General features: G+C 51.5%; 1 protein-coding gene and 1 pseudogene across 9 annotated transcripts in view; one reads left to right on the top strand and one right to left on the bottom strand.

Moving 5' to 3' along the window:
* Positions 1-12,262, bottom strand: part of WNK2 (WNK lysine deficient protein kinase 2) — a 147,000-nt gene extending 134,738 nt beyond the window's left edge. For 6 of the 9 annotated variants that reach the window (XM_019966595.2, XM_070795142.1, XM_019966596.2 and 3 more), the window contains exons 1-2: positions 12,044-12,261; positions 10,800-11,473 (exon numbers count right to left, since the gene is read on the bottom strand). In XM_019966595.2, coding sequence (XP_019822154.2) covers positions 10,800-11,471 — 672 coding nt within the window. In that variant the 5' untranslated portion in view covers positions 11,472-11,473; positions 12,044-12,261. Of the gene's footprint in view, positions 1-10,799; positions 11,474-12,043 lie in introns of all 9 variants that reach the window. The other 3 variants (XM_070795145.1, XM_070795147.1, XM_070795146.1) reach the window with 2 other exon arrangements.
* An 11,214-nt stretch (positions 12,263-23,476) lies between these two features.
* Positions 23,477-25,324, top strand: LOC109562574 (RNA transcription, translation and transport factor protein-like; annotated as a pseudogene).
* Positions 25,325-25,536: the final 212 nt, after the last annotated feature.

The raw sequence follows: 25,536 nt of genomic DNA, 5'->3' as shown, positions 1-25,536 counted from the left end.
CAGACTCTTGGAAGTGAGAGCTGGGAGGAGTTTGGCACCGCAGCCCCTGGAGGCACCTAAAAGAAGTAGAGAATGTGGGTTGTTCTGGCCAGAAGGCAGGCCCAGGTGGAGGAGGCCCTCATCAAACATGAGCACCAATCAGACCCTGGGAGGATAAGGTGACCAAGACAGACACAGGAAGGCACCCCTCTGCACTCGCGGCCTGCCTGCCACATCTTTCTACCAACAAAACCCACTGTGCCCCATCCCAGGAAACAAATCACAACCCATCTACACCATCAAGCCTTTCCCAGATGCCCTTACAACCAAGGGAGACCACACTATCTCATTGTAAACCAGAAAAACCAAAGAAGCTTACTGGCAAATATTTCTCTTTATGGATTAAAATATGGACATCTTACCTAACTGCCACCTAACCACCTGCTTGCTTCCTGTCTTCAAATATGGTTGTGATACCTGGAACCATGGCAGCTTTTCTGCCACCATGAGACAATGAGACAGGGGACAAAGTCAAGAAGGCTGAGGAAAGTACCCTGCTGACACTGCTGAGTCTCTAAGGCCCTGAACTGGCCATCTCCAGATTTCAGATTCAGGGAATTATCAAAGGTCTGCCCTGCTTAGTCACACTTGGCTTATAGCTAAGACTTTTCCCAGTTTATCCACTTCTGAGAAAGCACAGAGAAAGTCAGGAAAGCAGGAGGCCTGGGAGTTGGGGGTGGTAGAGGTGGACATCAGAAGGAGAACAGGTCCTTTCAGGGTAGCTTCTGGCCTGAGACAGGTAGAAACTCTCAAGGGCAAGGCCAGCTTTCCATGTTTAGATCAAGGTGCTGCCAAGAGCACCAGCAGTGAGTGAGATGGGAACTCCCATGGTGTTTGAAGTGGAGCCAAGGCATGCCACAGGAACATACGTACCCCAACCAACAGTCAGCCAACAGGACGCTCGTCAGAGCCCATCCTGGTCCCGCAAGATGTTCAAAGAACTAAAGAAAAGGTGGAAGGGGTGCAAGGCCTCCCATGCCCCATTGAGAGCTTCACAACACAGTGAGAATTTTAAAGTCTCTGAGAAGTCCCACAACAACAAATCATGCTTGACCCAGTATTCCCCACGCCTATTTAGTAACACCTCCCTTTCCACAGCAACCCTCTGAACACACGTGCTGTGCTATGCTGAGCTGCTCGGTCATGTCCGACTCTCTGCTACCCCATGGACTGTAATCTGCCAGACTCCTCTGTCCATGGAGATTCTCCAGACAAGAATACTGGAGTGAGTTGCCACACCCTCCTCCAGGGGATCTTCCCAACCCAGGGATTGAACCCAGGTCTCCCACATTGCAGGCAGATTCTTTATCATCTGAGCCACCAGGGAAGCCCAAGAATACTGAAGAGTGTAGCTATCCCTTCTCCAGAGGATTTTCCCAACCCAAGAATCGAACCAGGGTCTCCTGCATTGCAGGTGGATTCTTTTACCAGCTGAGCTACCAGGGAAGCCCCTGAACACACATGGAAAATGACAATCCAGGGGAGAGGCCTGAGGTATGTCACCAGCTGCTGCCCCTCAGTGTGAGCTTAGAGTGCCACCTCCCCTGAGTCTCCTTCTCATCTGTGAAAACAGAGTCCCAAGACCTCTCAAAATGGTTCTGAGGACTTAATAAACTCACATATGGGTCTATACATCCATTTCAAGTCCTCCCCACACCACAGCTTCCTCCCGGCCCTTGTGCCCACATCCTGCTCATGGCCAGCAGATAGTCAGGCCTGAACCTCACTGCCAAGGAGCACCCCCTACTCGCCAAAGCCAAGTGAGGACAGCTCTGTGCAAACCACCAGAATTCGGGGGCACTTAGCAGCACCAGCAGCAGCAGGCCTCGTCCAGCACCCCTCTTTCCTCCACAGCCTCCTCTGCCCATGTGCCTGAGCAGGGTTCATGTCATGCTATCTTTAATTCCTGAAGCCACCAAAGAGACTCCACTCCTGAGCACCTGGGGAATATCCCAGCTCAGGAGCTGGCCATCCCTGGTCCCCAGGGGGGTGGGATATGAGGGGGTCCACTGTCTAGACCCTCCTGATTTGTGCACAAGGCATAAAGACCACTCCAGGAGCACAGAAGCTCCTGGAAGCAGATGCTTAGGCAGCCCACAATCCAAGACCACCTTGCCATGGTCAGGGACACTCTGGCCAGGCTGCAGCCTGCTCCCCACCTTCAGAGCACAGCTGAGCAGGGCTTTCTGGAAAACCCCTCCAAGAGGACCAGAACAGGAAGCACAAAGACAGGAATGGACCCTAAACAACAGACTCTCCTTGCAAATCAATACATAGGATTAAGAAACATTCTAGAAACATAAACTTTAAAAGCAATGACACCTAGAGACTATAATGGTATTTATAAAAGCCATACATGGGAAAACAAGAACTTGAAGGTAATATGCAAAAATAATAAGTAATTATAATCACTTAATTATGAGTTTTTTCATTTCTGCAAACTTCTTTAATGTAGCTGTTACACTGCTTTGTTTTGTTTTTTAATTAATAACTATTTTTTAAGATATTCTCAGCTTATAGAAAGACTGAGCAGAAAACAGAATTCCCCTGTACGCCCTCACACCTGCACAGTATTGTCTATTATTAACACCTTGCTTTGGTGTGGTACTTTGTTATAAGTGATGTGTCAATATTGATAAATTATCTTTAAATAAAGTCCATATTTTATATTTCAATTCTCTCTTGGTGTTGCACGTTCTACGGGTCTGGACAAATTTATGACACGTATCCATCATTATGGGCTTCCCTGATGGCTCAGGTGGTAAAGAATCTGCCTGCAATGCAGGAGACCTGCATAAAGCTTTGCCTTATCCAAAAGGCCATGTAATTGGAATTATATAGTATGCAGTCTTTTCAAATTGACATCTTTCACTTACTAATATGCATTTAAGATTCCTCCATATCGACCTGAGAGAATAGCATTGAAACATGTATATTACCATATGTGAAATAGATCACCAGTCCAAGTTCAACGCATGAAGCAGGGCACTCAAAGCCGGTGCACTGGGACAAACCAGAGGGATGGGATGGGGAAGGAGGTAGGAGGGGGTTCAGGATGGGGGGACACATGTACACTGGTGGCTGATTCATGTCAATGTATGGCAAAAACCACCACAATATTGTAAAGTAATTAGCCTCCAATTAAAATAAATAAGTTAAAAGAAAAAAAAGATTCCTCCATATCTTTATACTGGTTGATAGTTCCTTTCTTTTTAGCACTGAATAATATTCCATTATCTGGATGTACTATAATTTATCTGTTCAACTACTGAAAGCTATCCTGGTTGCTTCCAAGTTTTGACAATTATGAACAAAGCTGCTACAAACATCTGCATGCTGGTTTTTGCGCAGACATAAATTTTCAACTTATTTGGGTAAATACGAAGGAGCATGGTTGCTGAATCGTATGGTAAGAGTATGTGGCAGTACTATTTTGCATTCCCACCAGCAATGAATGAGTGCTCCACCTGCTCCACATCCTTGTTAGCATTTGGTGATGCTGTGCATGCGTGTGCTAAGACACTGAAGTCTACGGACTGTAGCCCACCAGGCTTCTCTGTCCATGGGATTCTCCAGGCAAGAATACTGGAGTGGGCTGCCATGCCCTCCTCCAGGCAATCTTCTCAACCCAAGGATGAACCCACATCTCTTGCATCTCCTGTGTTGGTAGGCAGGTTCTTTACCACGAGTGATGCCAGTTTTCTGTATTTTGGCCATTCTAATAGTTGTTTAATGGTATCTCATTGTTTTAATTTGCATTTCCCCCAATGAAATATGATGTATCTGCTCAATGGTTATTTGCCATCAGTATACCTCCTTTGATGAGCTGTTTGTTAAGGTCTTTATCCTACTTTTCCCTCCAGGAGCTTCCCTCTGTTCTAGAAGCCAAGGTCAGAAACAAGGAGAAGACTGTGGGTCTGTGTTCACCTTCCCTGACTCACAAAAAAAGAGAGTTGGCCCATTTTTTAATCTGGTTGTCTGATTTCTTATTGATAAGTCTTAAGAGTTAAGAGCCCCAGTATTCTGGGGCTTCCCTGGTGCCTCAGATGGTAAAGAATCTGCCTGCAATGCAAGACTCCCCAGTTCCGGGTAACAGCCCTTTATCAGATATGCATTTGGCAAAGATTTCCTCCTAGTCTGCATTTTATTTTTTCACTCACTTATAGGCCTTTGCAGAGCAGCAGTTTTTCATTTTAATGAAGTCGAACTTAAAAAGTTTTTCCTTCACAGATCATATCTTCAGTGTTGTATCTAAAAAGTAATTGCCAAACTCAATGTCACCTATGTTTTCTTCTGTGTGATCTTCCAGGAGATTTATAGTTCTGTGTTTTATATTTAAGTCTATGAGCCATTGTGAATGAACTTTTTTGAAAGGTATAGAGTCTGAGTCAGATCAGATCAGATCAGTCGCTCAGTCGTGTCTGACTCTTTGCGACCCCATGAATCGCAGCACGCCAGGCCTCCCTGTCCATCACCAACTCCCAGAATTCACCCAGACTCACGTCCATCGAGTCAGTGATGCCATCCAGCCATCTCATCCTCTGTCGTTCCCTTCTCCTCCTGCCCCCAATCCCTCCCAGCATCAGAGTCTTTTCCAATGAGTCAACTCTTCGCATGAGGTGGCCAAAATACTGGAGTTTCAGCTTCAGCATCATTCCTTCCAAAGAAATCCCAGGGCTGATCTCCTTCAGAATGGACTGGTTGGATCTCCTTGCAGTCCAAGGGACTCTCAAGAGTCTTCTCCAACACCACAGTTCAAAAGCATCAATTCTTTGGCGTTCAGCCTTCTTCACAGTCCAACTCTCACATCCATACATGACCACAGGAAAAACCATAGCCTTGACTAGACGAACCTTTGTTGGCAAAGTAATGTCTCTGCTTTTGAATATGCTATCTAGGTTGGTCATAACTTTCAGATTCCTTTTTTTGCACGTGGATGTCCAGTTGTTCCAGTACTGTTTGTTAAAATGACCAATTTTTCTCCATTGTGTTGCCTTTGCTCCTTTGTCAAAGGTCAGGTCATATACTTACTTGCATTTCTTTCTGGGCTCTCTATTCAGTTTCATTGGTCTATTTCTCTATACCACACTGCCTCTTTTATTCAATTCTTTTTTAAAAACTTTAACATTTACTTAGAGAATGCTGACCTAAATTGAAGGCAGTGATCAAGTATTCCAGAAAATCTTAGAATTTAAGTCAGGAGCAGATCTGGATTTGAAAACTATTTGAAGGAGGAAAACCCACAGCTGACTCAGGCTGCCAACCTCACACAGACTGGGCTTCTGCATCCTCACCAAGGGAGCCTCTCTACCCAAAACACAGCTCCTGGATTGTCTGTGCCCAGAAGCAGATCCTAATCTGCTTCTGGGAGAGTGCAGCTGCTTCGTTCACACCCTTTCCTTATCTGCAGCTCAGATGATAAGGTGGCAGCAGCCAGGTGTTCAGGCAGAGGCACAGGCCCTCCAGCCTCAGGCAGGCCTCTGTGCTCCTCCAGATACAGCTTGCTCTCCACCTCAAGCTCAGCTTCTTTAAACTGTTTAGACCAACACGCGTGAGTCCAAAGGTAGCTCAGACAGTAAAGCATCTGCCTACAATGAGGAAGACCAGGGTTCGATCCCTGGGTTGGGAAGATCCCCTGGAGAAGGAAATGGCAACCCACTCCAGTATTCTTGCCTGGAAAATCCCATGGACCGAGGAGCCTGGTAGGCTACAGTCCATGGGGTTGCAAAGAATCAGACACGACTGAGGGACTTCACATGGGGCGAGAAGAGTGCCTGCTCTATGTTCAGTGCTGAATGTACTTCTCCACACTCCCCACAGCCCTGTGAGGGTTGGCTAGCACTATCTTCATTGCACAAAGAGGCAAACCGAGGTTCACAAAGGCAGGTGCCCTCTCTGTGGCCTGCCCACTGGGAAGCTGTGGGGCTGGGACCCAAATGCAGCAGGATACCTTGCTCCCAGAGTGGGTTCACACAGTGTGCCCTGCCTTCCTACCACCTCGGGCAGATGCCAGCACCGATCTCACCGTTCAGCCAAGGCAGACCACAAAGGAGATCCTCCCTCTGGGCTCCAAGTCACTGGGCAATTCAGGCCTGAAATGCTCAGCCTGGTACACACCAGAGCCCTGAGAACACCCTGGGACACACATACTTGGCCAGAGAAGCAGCTTCTTCCAACAGGGAATGAGCCACAATGCCCAATGTGCCCACAGTGGTGACCCACAGTTCAGGCTGCTCGTCCATCACTGCTGACCACACTCTGACCACACCCCCAACAAAGCCTGGGCACAGGGGAGGCCCCTCTGGGTTCTGGACGTGGACACTTCAGCACTGGTGGGCACCGCCCCCAGTGCATTCCACAGGCTTCTCAGGCAGCTGGCACCTACCTTTCTCACCAACCAGACCAGAACTGTGGTCAAGGTGGCACATGGAACGTCATTTGAGAAAGCAAATTCAGTGCCGACACCCAACTGCTTTCAAATTACACCTCTTGAAACAAAATTAAGCTCTTAAAAGATTTCTTTTTTAATAAAAATAAAAAAGCACAGTGACTGCCAATCAAATTGAGCTGAGCCCTTTCTAAGCATCCCTGGTGGCTCAGACAGTAAAGAATCCGCCTGCAATGAAGGAGACCTGGGTTCAATCCCTGGGCTGGGAAGATCACCTGGAGACGGGCATGGCTTCCCAGTATTTTTGCCTGGAGAACCCCCATGGACAGAGGAGCCTAACAGTCCATGGGGTCACAAGGTGTCAGACACAACTGAGGGACTAAGCACAGCACCCAAGCATCCTACTACAGCAAGCAAGCACCATCTCCTCTGCACATCCCCTTGACTCCCCACGTCAGCCGGATTCGGCTGCTTGTGGCTCCTCTGAAAGCAGATGAGGCAGCACCTGAGTCTGCTATGGAGGCCACAGGGAGCACCTCTCAATCTCAGGCCTGAGGTTGCCCAGCACAGCAGGGCACGTGCCTGGTCTGTCCATGAAAGAGGATGGTACGCTTGTATGATCAGAGTGTGAGTTCAGCACCCAGTACAGCCATGGGAGAGGTTCCAGGCCACACCAACGGCAGGAAGGCCTGGTCACCCTTTGAGGACAGTAAGGGGACCAGCAGGCTCAAATGGCTGCACCCGACAGACCCCTAGAGGCATTATCCACATCCAGGGCGCAGGGAGGTGAATGCAACAGAGGTCTGGCTGGGGTAGTAGGTTGGGAACACATGAGTCCTCCACGGCCACAGGAAGGAGATGTCAGTAGGTCCTGTGTTTCTCACGACTCCCGGGCCTGGAGTCCAGGCCATCACCACCCCATGGGAGTGCAGTCACCTCTGGGCAGTACCAACCAGCAGGACAGCTTCATGACGACACCTGAGGGACCCAGGCACCCGTCCCTGGCTGATGGGGACTCAGGCCCATCTCTTTAGGACTCTCATGGCCCTCAAAGCCCCTTCAAGTACTCCAGAAAGGTCAAGAGCTGACACCTCCATGAGGGAAAATGTCTCCCGCACTGGGCACAGGCCAGGACGCAAGCGCAGGAAACATGAGCTCCAGGTGGAATTCCCCCAGAGGCAGTGCCCAACCCTGTAACAGCAGCCTTCTGTGGGGAGGAGGAAGTACACAGCACCTGAGACCTGTCTCCCTGGATGCAGGGGCCTGCTGACGGGAGGGGCAGTACTGACCAAGGGGGCTGAAAACCAAGGTTCCTTCCAAGTTCTCGAGAAAGATGCTTAAGCAGGTGGTCCAAGAAAGGCCAACAGGCCATCTCCCACAAGGCTTCTGGACACTGGCCGGGATCTGGGGTGGCTGCATTTTCTCTGCTCCGAGGCCCCGCCCATGGCTCGGAGGCATCAGCAGGTGTAAGAGGGTGCCTGGGTCACCTGGGACCATGTCAGTGATCCACACCTATCCTTCCATGGCGACCCAGAGTCAACCAGAAGCCCCAGCTATCCCATGCGCTGTCTGACAGGATGGGGTCTGACAGGGGCCAGAGCTGGCCACACAGACGTGGGAAATGTGAGTTACAGTAAAGTCAGTGGTTCTAGGTCCCTGTTGCTACTGTAACATGTCCTGGTGCCAGAAATACACGTTCATTCAAAATAAAACAGAAGGGGAGGTAATACTTTAAAATGGCTTCCCCCCCAAAATCTGTATCAGTTGTGTATGTCTAGAGAATTCAGGAGGTAATGCCCTTCACTGTGACGTGAACACATATTGCTCTTTCCGCAAAGCTCTTTCAAAACTAAATTCTAGAAGGCAACTGGAAGTCATGGGGATCTTACATCCTCCAAGCCAGACTTATTAGGTCCAAAAATGCAGCCTTTCCTTCCCTTGGCAGGGAACCCTAGAAAAATCGAACGGGTGACACTGTCTCAGTTCTGGGGGAGGCAGGCAGGTGCCAACATCTCCCACGACCCCAAGGTTGAGAGGAGGAAACAGACTTCTGAGGGTTGATTTCCAGGGTATTCCAAAGCTGCCTGCTGAGGAGCCTATGGGGACTGGGGAAGGGAGGGTTGGAGAGCAGGAGGAATCCTGCAAAGCTCCCGCACTGAAGGCAATGCTCCTGACAACCCACCCTCCACTGGGAGCCCTGATGCCGGGGAATTCTGGGTGCTGGGTAGAAGATGAGCATCTGCACCCCGTGCACTCGGAAACCCCTTCCCCACACACAAAGCCAGCAGGCCACTTGTCACCCTCCCTGGTGCTTGTGATCTAAAAGGACTGACTCGGCCCCCTGCTCTCCACCCTTCTCTCCTCTCCTAAGGACGGCTGGGGGCCTCTTCCCATGACGCTGCCATCCCTTCTATCATCTGGATCCTCACAGGTGACCTTGGTGGGCGCTCAACAACCAAATGGGGGAGACAGCAGCCTCCTGTTTAGTAAAGAGGAGAGAGCACACAGCAGACACCTGGCTGCTGCCCCAAGCTGGGTCCCAGCCCCATTTGGTGTAAAATCCTCTCAGACCCACCCAGCAGAAGGCAGCTGAACCCAAATGCTGCACCATCAGCCCTCTTGTTAGGGGAGACACAGGAACAGTTTTCTGGCTGGCGTGGGGCCCCCAGTAATTACTGTAGAAGAAGCAAAACTAGACAGAGTAGAAGCCCAATCTCCCACCTTCCCACTCCCACCAAGAGGACTGGAGGAAAGGCCCCCCTGGATAGCTACACTCTGGTGCCACTCTGCTCAGGGACCCAGAGGCAGAACAGCTTGCCTTGCCTTAAAGGGAATGGGAATTAACAACCTCCTTCAAGGGTCACATGAGCCTGCAGCACCTCAACCAGATCAGCTGGGCTTTGCTGCTGAGGTCTAACTCAGCTCCTGCCTGCTGCAGCACCCCCACTCCTGTCCTCTACCCTGCAGAGGCATTCCGTGGCGGAGCACCACACCAGGCCACTTGGCAAGAGTAAGAAGGGAGGGAGGGAAGGCACATGACCGCACTCTAGAATCAGGAGTCCTTTTTCCTCTCCCATCTTCCCCTTCCGGGTCCCCTCTCTCCTGTGTGTTCACACACAGCAGTGATGCCCAGCTCACGACTGTGCTATCCCCCAGCACACCATCCCGAGGGCCCCAGACCACAGACCACTGAGGCCAGCCCTCAGCAGGGCCCAGAATCTGCAGCCATGAGGGAAAGGGTCTCAATAGAACACCACTGGCTTCACCATGAAAAATCTGTATTTCCACAGAAGAACCAAGGAGCTGTGGGGAAGGGTAGGCTCCAGAGCTCTTTGTGTCAGGAGAAAGGCTGAGGACAGGTGGACACTGGACACATTAGCCAGCTCCACACACACACACACACACACAGGCCACCCTGCAGGGGCCCAGAGGACAAAGCAACCAAATCCCATTTCTGAGCCAAAAAGGAAAGCTGCCTGCAGTGTGGCAGGCAGCCTGCGTCAGGACTGGCAGGCCCAGCTATTATAACTTTACAGGGTGCTGAGGTAGGCTTACACCCGGACGGCCAGCTCTCGCATAGGCCAGCCCAGTGCCTGACAGCTGTTCCCCCAAACAAGGGAGGGCCCATAAACACCCACTGTGACAGGCGCTGCCCCAGCTTCCAGGACTGGCCCAGGGCAGCTTGAGTTACCATTTATATAATCTTCTAGGGCTGGGGCTGACACAGCCAACGGGAGGGCAAGGTTATGAAAAATGCATGTCCAGAGCCTTTCTATCCACAAAAACAAAAACCAAACCAAACCAAACCCCACCTGCATTTTGCATGACTTGACTTTAGGACTTCTCACACATCCATGTGGTGAGCTAACTAGTGACAACACCTCCAGGTTTTGTCCCCCGTGCCTCACTGTAAACAGACCCCAGGTCAAAGGAAGCCCCTCAGATATCCCCAACTAGGCCATCTACACTCTGCAAGATACAGCAAGGTGTTCATGTAAGAGCAGCTGAGAGTCCCTCAAACCACCCTGTGACCACCTGGACACAGGGCTCTGAAGCCCCCACAGCAAGTTAGCAAAGCCACTGCCTGTGTCAGTACAGCCCAGGAGAGCAGCACTAACACACACTGCAAGACACGCCCTCCAAGTGCCCACTCTTCATCATGGGCTCACATCGTGCCACAGTCACACACCACACACTGGGAGGTCCGACTTCCATCACCCAAATCTTCACCACACAGACCGCCAGCACAACCACCCACCCACACAGAGGGTGGCAGACAGACGGCCGCCGCCAAGGTTGGCTTAAGCCAGGCATGGCGCCATGCCGGAACTGCACTCACCCACCACCCACCTGCGGCCAGCGCATCCCTCACCTGCAGCTCGCACCAGGCTACCTCCACCCAGGTCTCCGTATCCAGCCCTTTATAGACCGTCTTGAAAGAGCCGCGGCCAAGCTCAATGTCAAACTTGAGGAACCGGCCATCCAGGGAAGTGGCCACAGCCTTCAGGTCGTCCTCGTCGTCTTCCTCCTCCTCGGGCTCCTCCCGACGTGCGCGCCCGAGCTCCGGCCTGGCCTCGGGAGCCCCCGCGTCCTCCTTCCTCGTGGCCGCTATCTCCTCACGGGGACCGCCGTCGGGGGCGGGCACCGGAGCTGGCGCGGGGTCCGGGCCGGGTTCCTGCGCGCCGGCCGGCTCCAGGCCGGGGTCGGCAAGGTTGCTCGGCGGCGCAGCAGGCGCGGCAGGCAATGGGGCGGCCGGGCGACCTCGGGCGCGCTCGGCGATGAGGCGGCGCGTCTTGCATAGCAGCAGCACCCTGCGCTGCAGCGGCTGCGGGGGCTGCGCGCCCGGCGCCTCGGCAGCCTCCAGGCCCGGCGGCTCCTCCTGATCAGACTCCACCACGCTGCGCCGCAGGAAGCGCTGGGGCCCCGGCCGCGCCGCCCGCACCCGCGGCAGTGCCGCGGGCTCCGCCATGCCCGCGGGACCCGCACCGCGCCCGGCCTCCATCAGTGCGCCCGGGGCGTTTCGGCGGCCGCCATCGTCGTCCATCTCTGCGGGCAAGGACACACAGGGCCGTGTGAGTGACGGCCTCGCCGCACCTGCCCGGGCCGCGGGATGAAACAGCACCGCCCCGGAGTCCGCACCCTGCCCTCCCTGGCAGCGGAGGGACCTGCCGAGCTGTCCGTGGGGAGTGGCTGCAGACCCGACCCGGAGGCCGGGTTGGGTGGGAGGGGGCCGTGCCCTGCTCAGGCCTGGGCCGCGGAGAAGCCCTGCAGGGCTGTCTCACGAGGGACCAGGGAAGGCTGCAGAGGGGACCGGGAGGCCGCGGAGAGCACACCTGTGCCCTGCCCAACCGCGGGGAAAGGGGCCTATTGGGATGTCCCTGGGAGGTGGAGATGGTGAAGACGGGACCGGGAGGCCGGGGCTGGGGGAGTGGGGGCCCCGTGCCCTGCTCAACCCTGGGCCGGGGAGGGGTGAAGGAGATTGGGGAAGAAGGAGGTACTGGCCAGGCGGCGGCTCCACAAAGGACGCGGCCCGGGGCGCAGGAGGGGCGCGCGGGGAGGGGGCTGCGGCGACGCGGCGCGCACACAAAGGCAGCGGGCGGGGGGCTCTGCACTCACAGGGCGAACGGGCGCCGTCCATGCCCACGGCCCGGCAGCAGGGGCGGGCGAGGCCGCTCTTAGGCCGGGATCCGCGCTCGGTCTGGGTAGCTCGGGTCCGCGCTCCAGGCCCGGGTCACCCTCGGCACCAGGGCGCGACGCTACTCCCTCTGGCCAGCCCGCGCCGGGGCCGCGCTCCCGCGTGCTGCTCCGGCTCCGCGCGGCTGCGCTCCGGCACGGGATCCGACCCGGCGCGCGAGGAGGGCGGGGCATTCGGCTGCCCGCCCCCGGCCGGCGCGGCGGGGCGGGGCCTGGCACGCCCACCTGTCCTCGGGCGCGCGCGGCCACCTGCAGGCCAGCCCCGGGGCCGCGCAGGCCCGCTGCGGCCCTCTTGTTCCCCCTCCAGGGGGCGCTGCTGGCCTCTGAGGATCTTGGGAATGCCCCACCGGACTGCTGGCCGCGAATGGTCTGTTATTATCCCCCTTGCAGAAATGGCTTGACCATCCTAGTTTGTCCGCCTTTTGGAAAGGCTGCCGATTTCATCAAGATTCAGTCAGTCTAGGAAGACATCCTGAATTACAAGCCTATCCGTTTCAAGCTTGTCCGTGACGGACGAGCCCAGGCCTATCAACAGATGAAGCTAAGCATATTCCAGACATACGCATGTAAGTCAGTCTGGCTTCCTCCGTGCACCCTAGGACATGCTGGTGGCATGTGGGCATCATGTCTGCCCGGTGATGGAGGAGATGACAGACAATTCATGTAATCGCTGGCAGACCGCTGCCCACCCACACCTGACAAATGTACATAATATGGCAGCAAGTATCCCCACACATCGAAGGGGCAACCTAAATGCTGGGGAATCGAAGAGAACCTGTCCCTGACCGAGTGCCCTGTGCTTGCTTTCTGCGCCCTTAGGAGTACTTTTGGGCAGCCCTGCTTGCCTGACTCTCGTGACAGGGAGCTCACTCTCTCTGCTAACCCATGACCCATGAGTACACAGCTAAGCAGCTAGTGGACAGGCTGCAGTTTGCTCATCCATGAGATGAACATAATGGTTAATGCACAGCTGGTGTCCAACAAATGCTTACAGAAGCAGGGAGGAATGGAGACAAGGCCTACCCTCTGCCTCTGCTCCAACCAGTTCCCAGCACAGCCCACTGATAGGAGGGTCAGGGTCTGGGCTTGCCCCCAGGGAGCCCAGTCAACAGGTACTTTTGAGGGTGGACCTGCCTTTAAGTGGGCTCAGACAGCCTGGGGTCAGTCCAGTGGTCAGACCCAGTGCAGCCAGGCCACTTCCCTGAGTGCCCCCCACAGGCTACTGCATGGGGAGGTGGTCCCTCACTTGAAGACTATGTGGGGTCCACCTCAGGCACAGGTGAAATAGTGGAGAGCCAGGTCCCATAAAGGGGATGGGGCAAAAGGGGGGACTGTGTCAGGAGAGCAGAGTTGGGGTGATGGGGGCAGGGCAAACTTCTCAGGGACTGAAGGAAGTTTGCTAGGACAGGGAGATGGAGTCGGGGTATATGGGACTCCCAAGCTTGAGCTCCAAGGCCCTGGAGCCTCCGGCAACTGAGGGCAAATGGTGGGGCGTGCTTTGGCTCCTTGGGGAAGTCTCCCCATCCAGTGGGAGCCGAGCAGTTCTATAACGCATTGTTTTCTTCTTTTATAATGATATAACATTTCTTTTACTCCCAAATTTGAAAATATGTGTTGATTTTTTTAAATAACAACTTTATTAGGATATAATTTAGTTACCATGAAATTCACTGTTTTAGAGTGTACATGTCAGTGATTTTTACTACATTCACAGAGTTGTGTGACCATCACCACTGTCTAATTACAGAACATTTTTATCACTTCCAAAAGAAACCCATGCCCATTAGCAGTCACTCCACATTACCCCTCTCTCAGTCCCAGGCTAGCAGTGATCTACTTTCTATCTCTATAGATTTGTTAATTCATAACATCACATATGAGCTTTCCTAGTGGCTCAGTGGTAAAGAATCTGCCTGCCAATGCCAGAGATGCAAGTTCCATCCCTGGATCAGGAAGATCCCTTGGAGACAGAAATGGCAACCCACTGCAGTATTCTTGCCTGGAAGATCCCATGGAGAGAGGAGCCTGATGGGCTACAGTCCATGGGGCCGCAAAAAAGTCAGACATGACTTAGCAACTAAATAACAGCTCCATCACATAGAAATCGAATCATACTACAGTGCTTTGTGACTGGCTTCTTCCATTCAGCATATGCAGATGCAGATGGCACCATTGACTCAACAGACATGAATTTGAGCAAATTCAGGGAGATAGTGAAGGACAGGTAAGCCTCAGTTCAGTTCAGTCGCTCAGTCATGAGCGCTCACTCTCTGCGACCCATGGACTGCAGCCCACCAGGCTTCCCTGTCTATCAACAACTCCAGGAAGGGAAGGGAAGCCTGGTGTACTACAGTTCATGGGGTCACAGAGAGTCGGACATGGCTTGGCAACTAAACAACAACAAGTATGACTTCCACTGCACCACCCGTAGCAGGCACATCTTGCCACTCAGGAGATGCTCATCAGGCTTGCATCAAATAACTGAATAACGATTCAAACCTTTTTCCCCTATGCAGTGAGTTACTTAAATTTATTTAACTTTACTCAGCTTGGCTCATACCAGATGCTACATTATATATCCTTGTTGGTTCAGTCCAGAGAACACGGCTTTAGCCCTCAGATATCCTGAATGTGCAAGTGTTTGAAATCCTCTCCCTATGACCCTGCTGTGAAGTGAGCCTGCCTCCAGGTGTGGGAGATGCTGTCAGCCCTCAGTCTCCCATCAGGGACCACCCCCAAACTGCACAGCTCAGTTCCTGACCCCAGGCTTTTTTTTTTTTTAATGGATTCAACTTTTAGAAATAGTTTATTTCCATTTTATGGTTAAGAGTCTGAAGAAGAACAGCTAAGACCATTCAATGATCATTCCTACCCATTCAGTGGCCTGAGCTGTGGGAGAGCAGATCAGTCTCAGTGGGAACTACTAGGTGGGCGCAGAGGGCACCTGCACACCTTCAGACCAGCCTTCAACCTCAGCAGGAGTTGTGGTAAACTCCGGAGCTGAAGCAGCACATTCACCCCAACCATCATCCTTGGTCACAGCCTGCCCTTCATTCTCAGTCTCTGATGGAAGTAGATGGAGTGTGGCAAAACTCCTGGTTGCACGAAAGAGATGATGCTTGTGTCCACCACCGGAGACCCACTGAACGAGCCCTCTTTTCGTGTCTCAGAGCAGGACTGACTTTGGTTTGTAAAGAAAGAGAGGGTCCGCATGGCTCTAGAGACCTGCATGGATCATGAAATAGGGAAATGGGCAGAAGAAAACACGGGCTATTTTCCATGTGTTCATCTCTCCTAAAGCCCCAGGAATTTGAACCAGGGGTCTTGAGTAACATTGTTGTTGTTCAGTTGCTAAGTCGTGTTCGGCTTTTTGTGACCCCATGAACTGCAGTGTGCCAGGCTTCCCTGTCCTTCACTATCTCCCCAAGTTTGCTCAAACTCATGTCCATTGAGTCAGTGATGCCATCCAACTATCTCATCCTCTGCTGCCCTCTTCTCCTTTTGCCTTCAATCTTTCCCAGCTTCAGAGTCTTTTCTAATGAGTCAATTCTTTGCATCAGGTGGCCAAAGTATTAGAGCTTCAGCTTCAGTCCTTCCAATGAATATTCAGGGTTGATTTCCTTTAGGATTGACTGGTTTGATCTCCTTGCAGTCCAAGGGGCTCTCAAGAATTTCTTCTCCAGCACCACAGTTTGAAAGCATCAATTCCTCCATGCTCAGTCTTCTTTATGGTCCAACTCTCACATCTGTACTTGACTACTGGAAAAACCATAGCTTTGACTATATGAACCTTTGTTGGCAAAATGATGTCTTTGCTTTTTAATACATTCCCTAGATTTGTCATAGCTTTCCTCCCAAGAAGCAAGCATCTTCTAATCTCATGGCTTCAGTCACCATCCACAGTGATTTTGGAGCCCAAGAAAATAAAGTCTGTCACTGTTTCCATTTTTCCCCATCTGTTTGCCATGAAGTGATGGGACCAGATGCCATGATCTTAGTTTTTTGAATGTTGAGTTTTAAGCCAGCTTTTTCACTCTTCTTTTCCACTCTCATCAAGAGGCTTTTTACTTCCTCTTCACTTTCTGCCATAGCATGAGTAGAGTACCCGATAGCCATCGAAAATAGGGGTGAGTCACTGAGCCCAGTGGGTGGTGGGGCCTAAAGTAAGTCATGCTGCTCAAATAATGATAATGATGATGATCCCCAGTGCTGAGCTAAGTTTGCAGGAATTCTCTTGTCTTGCCCCACACTGTCCTAGGGGGCCCTGTTATCAGATGGGAAGCACTAGAGAGGCAGAGTCTTGCCTTAGTTTGTTGAATGCAGGCAGTGCACCTGGAGGTGAACCAGCTCACACCTCACTGTGAGCTGCCTCTCAGCCTGAAACTGCTGCCTTCTAGCCTTTTCAGAACTTTGTGGCCAGTCCCTGCCCATTGACTTTTTGCTAGTTCGAGGGGCTGGTCTTCGGCAAGCTGGTACACGCCTCATCACGCCAGCTCTCTCGCATCCTCTCTTAACACCTCTCTCCATGTGGCCCCTGGAGCTCTAACTCTGCTGGCTCTTCTGTCTCATGCCCATGATCCATCCCACCTCCAGCTCCACCCCATATAGCACTGGGGCTGGGAATCTGTGTTCCATCTCTCCCAGCCTCCAGTGGCTTCAGAAAGGCATTGTCAGAGGAACTGCTGGCAGCAGCAGATTGAAAGGAGCTCCTGTCCCCATCCACTGAACAGGGGGGTATACAGTACTCTCCATCAGACTTCTTTTGGTCCCCAGAGCTGGTCACTTGGCTCCACTCCTCTCCTAGGGAGCAGCCAGAGCACAGAAGAGCCCCCTTCCACACTCCCAATCCCCGAGGCTGAGCATCCCCTGAGGTGGCCACCCGTCTAAGCTCCACAGCTTCCTTCTGTCCATACTCAGAGTATGCACTGCTGTCTGGGTTTCAGTGGGAGCAGAGTCCCCAGTGTGCTCAATCAGCCTGCCAACACCTGGTATCTAAGCCCTAGGATTGAATGGATGCTCCGCCCAGTCTCAGCCTCAGCTCTCTCCTCAACTCTCAACTCTTGAGGGATCTGTCTTAATGGGCAGGCTGAGGAGTGAGAGGTGGTGGTTTAGTCACTAAATCATGTCCAACACTTGCAACCCCATGGACTGTAGCCTGCCAGGCTCCACTATCCCTGGGATTTTCCAGGCAAGAATACTGGAATGGATTACCATTTCCTTCTCAGGGGATCTTCCTGACCCAGGGATCAAATTCTGGTCTCCTGCATTGCAGTCAGATTCTTTACCGACTGAGCTGACCCTCCCTCAATTCTAGCTTGACCCCAACCACATCAGTCTACTGCCCTCTAGGGATGCCAAATCCCAGTTAAGGCCCCAAATTCTGGGCCGTATTCTATTAGTCCTAATGGCTCATGCCAGCCCTTGCTTACCATGGCCCCACGGCCTCTCTTATCCTGTTGCCCAAATGGATCCACTGAGCAGGCTAGCACAAGCTTCCTGGAAAGCAGTTCATAGTTGGAGCAAGAATGTAAAAAAATGTTTATACCCTTTAAGTCAGTAATTCCCTTTTGGGGAATTTATACAAATGAAGTGACCAGCTATGCAGATAGTGGAGCATAAAGATGTTCACTGAAGGGTTGTTTATAATAAGCATTAGGAATAATGTAAATTTTCAGCAATTGGAAAATGGCTCAGTAAACTGTATTATTCCGACATAATCAAATATGACGAAGCCATTTAAATACTCTTGGAGTTTTATAATCAAGCAGGAAGTGATTAGAGATAATTTGAAGTGACAAGGTACTGGAGAAAAACCAGAAGAGAACACACCAAAATGTCAGCAGTAGATGGTTTTGCTTTTGTGTGTTTTCCTGCACTTTGGACAAGAGGCAGCTTCGCTTAATGTGTGGCCCATGTCTTTGGAAAAGGGGGCGCACTGATTCAGCACGGGTCTGGAAGCCTGGATCTGATTCGAATCCTGGCACCATCTGTTGGCCATGAACTGCAACTCACTAATTAATGTCTCTGAACTCCAGTTTCCTGATTAGTCACAGGGTGGTAGCAGCACCCAGTTCCTGGGGTTGTGACAGAATCACTAAATGAATCCCCAGGGGTTCTAGCAGGCCAGTAGGACTGAAACATGGTAGCCATCCTGGACTCTGACCACCTCCTACCTTGCCACCTGTCTCCTTGCTGGTGGGACCTGACACAGAGAAAAATGGCCCCTGATTCAAGAGAGCCATTGAATCCCTACTTCCCCAGGGGGACGTGGAGGTTGGATGTCTTAGCAATTTGCTTAGGACCACAGAGCTAGTGTGGAGAAGGCAATGGCACCCCACTCCAGTACTCTTGCCTGGAAAATCCCATGGACGGAGGGGCCTGGTGGACTGCAGTCCATGGGGTCGCTAGGAGTCAGACACGACTGAGAGACTTCACTTTCACTTTTCACTTTCATGCATTGGAGAAGGAAATGGCAACCCACTCCAGTGTTCTTGCCTGGAGAATCCCAGGGACGGGAGAGCCTGGTGGGCTGCCGTCTATGGGGTTGCACAGAGCCAGACACGACTGAAACAACTTAGCAGCAACAGAGCTAGCGAGGAGGGAGGGCAGACATGTGGGCTCGTTTGGACAGAGCAGAGAGAAGGAGCGTGGAGAGCCAGGTGCCACAAGGCCTTGGCTGGAGTCCTCAGACCAGAGCCAGGCCACCGTCTAGGACAGGTTCTGACAAGTGGCCGAGGTGGGCTATGCCACTATGTTTCACAGGGGTTGCACTCACCCGGAGTTTTCTCTTTACATTCAGTGGGCCCGATCAGCCCCCATGAGCTCTCAGGGGAGACACATAATTCTCCATGTGATGCAAAAGAGGCTTTTTCCACTGGCTGGAAACTTGGCCTACTTGACTTGGGGTTTTCCAGCTGACCCAGTTCAAATCGCAATACCTGCCCCTGGGAATGCCTGTTCATTCAGAATGAAAAGGTGTCCAGGTCATATAATATATCATCACCAAACACCCGTTGAGCCCTCTAGAGAAGTCTCATCCCATTGAGGCCTCAAATTCTGGCCTTTCTCCTGCTAGTCCTGTTGGCGCATGCCAGCCCTTGCTTGCTGTGGATCTACTGCCTCTGTTTCATCCTGCTGCCCAAACGGATTCACTGGTGGCCAGGCCTAGTGCACACTTTGGAAAATGACCACATCATAAGAGGATGATGCCTGTCTTTCAGCTATGCTTCCTTCTCTGTTGGCTTCACATACAGTCTGACTCTTCCTGGAGGAGCACCCATGCCCACCAGTAGCTCCACATTGACATTTCCAGTGTTTCCCTCCACAGCTCTAGGAAAGCCTTGGAGATGGATGTCTTTAGCTGAGAGGTCACGTGTTCATCCCTGAACCACCCCTGGGGACGGGGCTGGGATGTTCTGACTGGGCACATGTCCCCCTTTGGTCCAAAGACTGGATGTGGGAAGAGGGCTTGTTCCAAAATAAGGAGGAAGCATCCCACTTACACCCTGACCTTGACCTTGACCTTGGGAAAGGAGGCATGGCTCCTCTTTGAATGTCTGCACCAACCCCAGGGAGCCCCATTCATTCTTCTTGTACTTGTGGCTTCAATTTGCTCATCTACTGAATGGCTCACCTCATCAGACCATGGGAGAATGGGAGGGCCCTAAACAACCTGGCACACAGTAGGTGCTCATTAAACATTAATGCCACCCTCCTAGGCTCAACATTCTGCACACACCTGCCAAGGGAATGGGTCACAACCTCTGAGGCCATTGAGCTGCAACATGTTTTTCTATAAGGTTTCATGTGAACTACACATCCAGGAATGAAGTCACTGATCAATAAACCACAGCAGTGACTCCAGTACTTGTTGGTCCTAGAGATAGAACTGCCATTTTACAAGGTAACTGGGCAGGCACCAACAGCCAGAATCACACTCCACTTTGAATAAAGACCTGAACTCTAACTGGCATTAGTAGATACTTCAGGCAGCCTCAGGCCCTGGGGTGGTTTTTACATCAACATCACAGGGACAGACAGGCAGGAGCTGAGCCCTGGACACCGTGGGGTAAGGATGTGGGGTATAGTGTGCTGCGTGGGGCTTGACGTGGTTCTGGTCTGTCTGTGAGGATGTGAGTTGTGGGAGGGCTAGTGGGCAGGGTGCCTTGGCTCTGAAGCTGAGGGGCAGAGGCCAACACAGACACCAGCAAGAGCAAAGTAGGGCTTTTAACAGGAGGAGACACCAAGGCTCGAAGAGGAAAGGGGAGCTGCCCAAGAGCACGCAGTGATCAGGCTATAGAACCAGGCCTCCAGGGTCAAAAGAGGCCCTGTCTCTTGCTGGAGAGAGCTTTAAGTGATCATTTATTAGATGTGTGTGTTTGCATGTGTGTATTGGTTGTGGGGAGGCCTTCCAGACACAAGAGCAAAAGGGGGCAGGGCAGGGAGGAGAGATCAGAGATTTAAAAAAGAAAGATAACATTGACCAAATTTTTAAATATTAAGAAACAAGATCTAAAGGCAGCCATTCCCTTGAGAAAAAAGACTCACAGCAGATATAAAGGGCAAGGAGAGTTATCATTAATATACAGAAATTCACATGAGTCAATACGTGTTCAGTATTAGCGGAAAAAAGCCAAATTCCCCAAAGAAAAGAGGACGAAAGTCATGCCAACAAGCACAGAAAGTCTCGGAACGTATAGAACCACAGTTTTGTCTCACCAGGAACTGTCAGAAGGCAAGTAAAACAAACTGGCATCTTCATGTGGAGATTAGCAGTCCTGGTTTAATAATAAGGCCCGGTGCTGGCAGAGGGGAGCAGACAGGCAAGCTGTGAGCAAGTAGTCAGTCCCAGCCTTTCGGGAAAGCAGCTTGGAAAAGCCTCACACTTATTTCTTACTCTGATTCACTTTTGGCATCTACCCTGAGGAAAGCAAAGATTTAGACCTAGAGTAGTTTATCTCAGAGTTACTATACATACCAAAAAATTGGAAATGACAAGGTTCCAGGGGGAGGCCTGGGTAACCCTTCGTTGTCCTAAACCAAGGAGTTTGTGATAATTTGTTACTGCAGCAATGTAGACTGATACACTCCACACTGGATTCCTGGCACAAGAAAGCTTGACGTATTCTGCAAGCTCAAGGAACAATTGTTAAAACAGCCAATAAAGGAATAATCTCAAAGAAAATACACCAGATATTTTTTCTATCTGGGCTTCCCCGGTGACTCACCTGGTAAAGAACCCGCCTGCAATGTGGGAGACCTGGGTTTGATCCCCAGGTTGGGAAGGTCCCCTGGAGAAGAGAACAGCTACCCACTCCAGTATTCTGGCCTGGAGAATTCCTTGGACACTATAGTCCATGGGGTCGCAAAGGATGGGACACAGCTGAGCGACCTTCACTTTCACTTTTATTTCTATCTGGGTGAATTCCATTTTTTGTTTTCACGCTTTTCTAGTATTTTCAAATGGCAGTCATGGCTGTCCCACAGCTTGTACCGTGCACTCGCCTGCTTGGCCAACCCTGAACCAGCTGCTTGGTCAGAAGTTCATGCATTCATAATTGTGACAGATTTTGGCAAACTGTTCTCAGGAGAGGTTGTACCAATTTACACTCCCACCAGTGTTGTCGGCTTGCCCACAGAGCACATTAATTGACTTTTGCATTAGGAGAAATGCTATATCCCCCCAAGGATTTAATTTCCATGTCTCCCGTCACTTGTGAACTCAGCCTCTGCCCATGGGTTCGAACCAGCTTTCTTTCCTTTGAACTGTCCTCATAGGGGCTGACCTCTCCCTGCCCTGCTGACATCCAGACCACCTTCGCTCAGCTTTTGAGTGACTGGTTCCATCTCCTTTGTCAGCCCTAGGCTCAGAAGTCACCTCCACAGAGGGGTGAGGTCCCTGAGGGGCCTATAGCCCTGCCTGATGTGGGGCCACCTTCGGAGCATCTGCTTCTCTGCAACAGGCACTCAGGTCGCAGCCCAGAGCCCCTGCTCTTCTGGTCTGGCAGCCCCCTTGCCCCAGCAGGGCCTGAGCCAGTTGGTCTGTGCTAACTGACCCATCTCACTCCTCTGGGCTTCCCATGGAGCAAGGCCTTTAACCTCAAGATGAAGGCCCCTATGGTGGCCATCAGAAGTGTGGCTTGGACTCAGGTCCAACCCCTTGGCCACCCTAGGCCACACCAGCCTGCGGGAGAGACGCCTAGGCTGGGGGGGGGGGGTGCAATAAGCTCATCCCCTGGGCCTTAGTTTCCTATCTGCCAACCGGCAAGGTCACCGTTAGGGTGACAGAGCAGACATCTGCAGTGCTTCCAGTGGGCAGCCTAGGCACAGGAGGAGTGGTCACTGCAGCTCTAGGCAGCTGAGGGTGTGTGCCCTGAGCTCTCCATCCTTCTCCAGATAATGCTGGGCTGGATCAGCATCTCTGTTCCCAGGGCCCACTTTGCCTGTGCCACAGCTGGGGTGGAGGCTGTTTGTTGGACTGATCAATTAGTGCATGCCTGGTCCCTGCCAGCCAGACCCCTGACCCTGGGGTCCCCACGCTTGTCTGCAGCCCATGCCTGATTCTGATTGTAGAGGCCAGTGCCCCCCACACCACATGGACCAAGGGCGGTGGGCAGTGCTAACTGGAGTCCAGGGTGTTCTCAGAATGGCACTTGGGGAAGGGCCAGCATGACCCAGGGCTGCACAGGGACCTCTGTTCACAAAGCACCAGCATTCATTCACGGGGGCCTGAGGACAGGGTCAGTAGTTTCCCTGGGAGGACCAAGCCTGCAGCCTCACACCCTCATCTTCTTTCACAAGAATTTAACACAAATGGCGTGAGGCCCTGCAGACACAGGTGGAGGCAGCCAGGAGGCTCAGTGGCCTTAAGCAGGTGGTGGTGCCGCTCTCCAACCTTGGTTTCCCCACTTGCGAGGAGAGGAGGACAGCCAGATGTGAATGAACAGCCAGAGTGAATGAACGTGGTAGTCTCTGCTCAAAGGATTGGAGGATGGAAATAAGGGAAGGAGGGAAGAAGGTAGGAATACAGAGAAGGAGGGAAGGGAGAAGGTGGAAGAAAGGAGGGAGGGAAGGGAGGAAAGATGAATAGGCAAAAAGACAGGATCACAATCTGCTAAGGATAAACTAGAAAGTTGCCCCCATATGGTCAGCTGGGAAACCCTGGACAGATTTTCTGATCTCTCTGAGCTCTCCTTTGTTGACCTGCAGGATGGAAACCATAATAATAGAGGGGAAGACAGCTTGTCCTGCATCCCCAACACCTGGAGCTCCCAGATCCTACTGTTCTGGTACTTTTCTTGGCTCTGCTCTTTTGAAAGCATACCATGTCCAGCACGCGGTCATGGTCAGCCCATGATGAACACTCTGCTGCACTGGGTTTCTCAGGGTGGGGAGTTGCTGCCTCTGTCTGACTTCACTCTAACCTCACCTCAGGTGCCAGAGGTAAGATGTCATCACAGGCAACTAGGCAAAATTCTGAAGTCATGACAAGGATATACCTTTCAGCGGTTTCTTCGCAGCTGATAGTAGCTGAAAGTGAAAAGTTGCTCAGTCATGTCCGACTCTCTGTGACCCCATGGACTGTAGCCCATAGGCTCCTCTGTCTATGGGATTTCCCAGGTAAGAATACTGGAGCAGGTTGTCATCCTCTTCTCCAGGGGATCTTCCCAACCCAGGGATTGAACCAAGGTCTCCTGCACAGGAGGCAGATTCTTTACCATCTGAGCAAATAGGGAAGCCAATTGTAAAACAGTGTTTATTTGTTAGTTAAATAAAGTAGTCTACTCTGAGGTACTGTTTGTAACTCTGGAGATCTTTTTTAAACGCATTTGTGTTGTGAGTAACACAGAAAATCAACATCGTCTGGTCCAGCCTCCAGCTGGTACAAGAAGCCCCTCCCCAGGACCTGAGGGGTGTCAGCCAGCTCTGCTGGCATCTCTCCAGGATGGGAACACATGGCCTTCAAGATGCCAGACAGACCACAGACCTGAAGCTCCTGTGCTGTAGCTGCCCTGGGACAGCCAAGCAGGGTCCCAGGGATGGTGAATACCCCCACCCCACCAGTACAGCCTGGCCCCCAGCTGTGCTTCTGTCTGCCACACTGCAGTTTTCCATCACATCTCCCAACTGTGCTCTAGAGAAGGAATCACAGAATCACAGGGTGAAATGAATGTGGATATGAATTTGACAGAAAGCTGAAATTGTCTGGAAACTGCCCCCCACCCTCTGGGTTTCCTGCCTCCCCCGCCCCAGGGGACAGGATGGGAGGAGGCCAGAGTTGCAAGGACATGACCTGCAACTCAGCCACTACATTTCACTCTGACCAAGAAAACCTTTTTTTAAAAAATTGAGACATAATTTGCATGCCATAAAACCCCCCCTTTTAAAGTGTACAATTCAGGGGTTGTTAGTACATTCACGGACTTAGGCAATTATCATGACTAAATCCAGAACGTTCTCATCATCACAAAAGAAGATCTGGCCCTCCCAGCTGAAGCAGGAAGCATGATGGGCTTTTTCTGCCACAACCTACCTCTTCAACTGAACAGATAAAACAGAATTTAGAAACTCGATGTTTGCCTTGAAGACCAAAAAATCAGAAACTGTAAGACTGAAAACAGAGGTAACCCACGACAGTGACCAACCCAAGTTCTTTGAAAAGTTTCTCAGAGATGTTCACTGTTCTTTCAAGATTCTAGATGGACAAGAAGCAATTGACTGGATTCTTGGTTTAGCTGTTAGACTTGGATATGGAGATAATGCTGAAAAATACAATTACTTGGTAACTGATAATGCAAAAAATGCTGACTGTTGCATCAATTAAAAATGCAGAGCCCATGATCAATTTGGATATAAATAATCCTAATTTTAGGGCTGGTGTCCTGGCCCAGGCTACCTTTCAGAGTCAACCCATGGTGATTACCTGGCAGTGCTTCAGACAATTAACATTTTGGTCCAGGAACCTTGACATGGCACGCAGTTGCTAACACAAACCCAACAGAAGAGGGCTTGCCTGCTGCTTAAGACAAGCGTATTCTTGGTTTTAACACAGGAGCTGAGGTTCTTAATGAAGCTGCTCAAACTCTGCACTTGGTGCGTATAGAAGAGCTCAGAGAGCTGCAGACAAAAATTAATGCAGCCACAGTGACTGTTGAAATGATTACTGCTGATCCAAAGACAGACCACAGACTGGGTGGAAGATGAATATTAGAAAGTTCATCTAAAATTAGAATTTTATCATGGCCGCTACCTAGTACACACTGGCATATATATGGAAGCAAATGCTACATTTTCAATGGAAAACTCCCAGAAATTTGATTATGTTCTGGAAAGCAACCACCGTTGCTTTTTCTTTAATAAAGTTTGGGAAAGAAGAAAACAAAAAATAGATCCTGTACCCAACAGGCAATCAGCCC

The sequence above is a fragment of the Bos indicus genome, chromosome 8, assembly GCF_029378745.1.
Source record: "Bos indicus isolate NIAB-ARS_2022 breed Sahiwal x Tharparkar chromosome 8, NIAB-ARS_B.indTharparkar_mat_pri_1.0, whole genome shotgun sequence".
Taxonomy (NCBI): domain Eukaryota; kingdom Metazoa; phylum Chordata; class Mammalia; order Artiodactyla; family Bovidae; genus Bos; species Bos indicus.
This window is presented reverse-complemented; position numbering and strand designations above follow the sequence as displayed.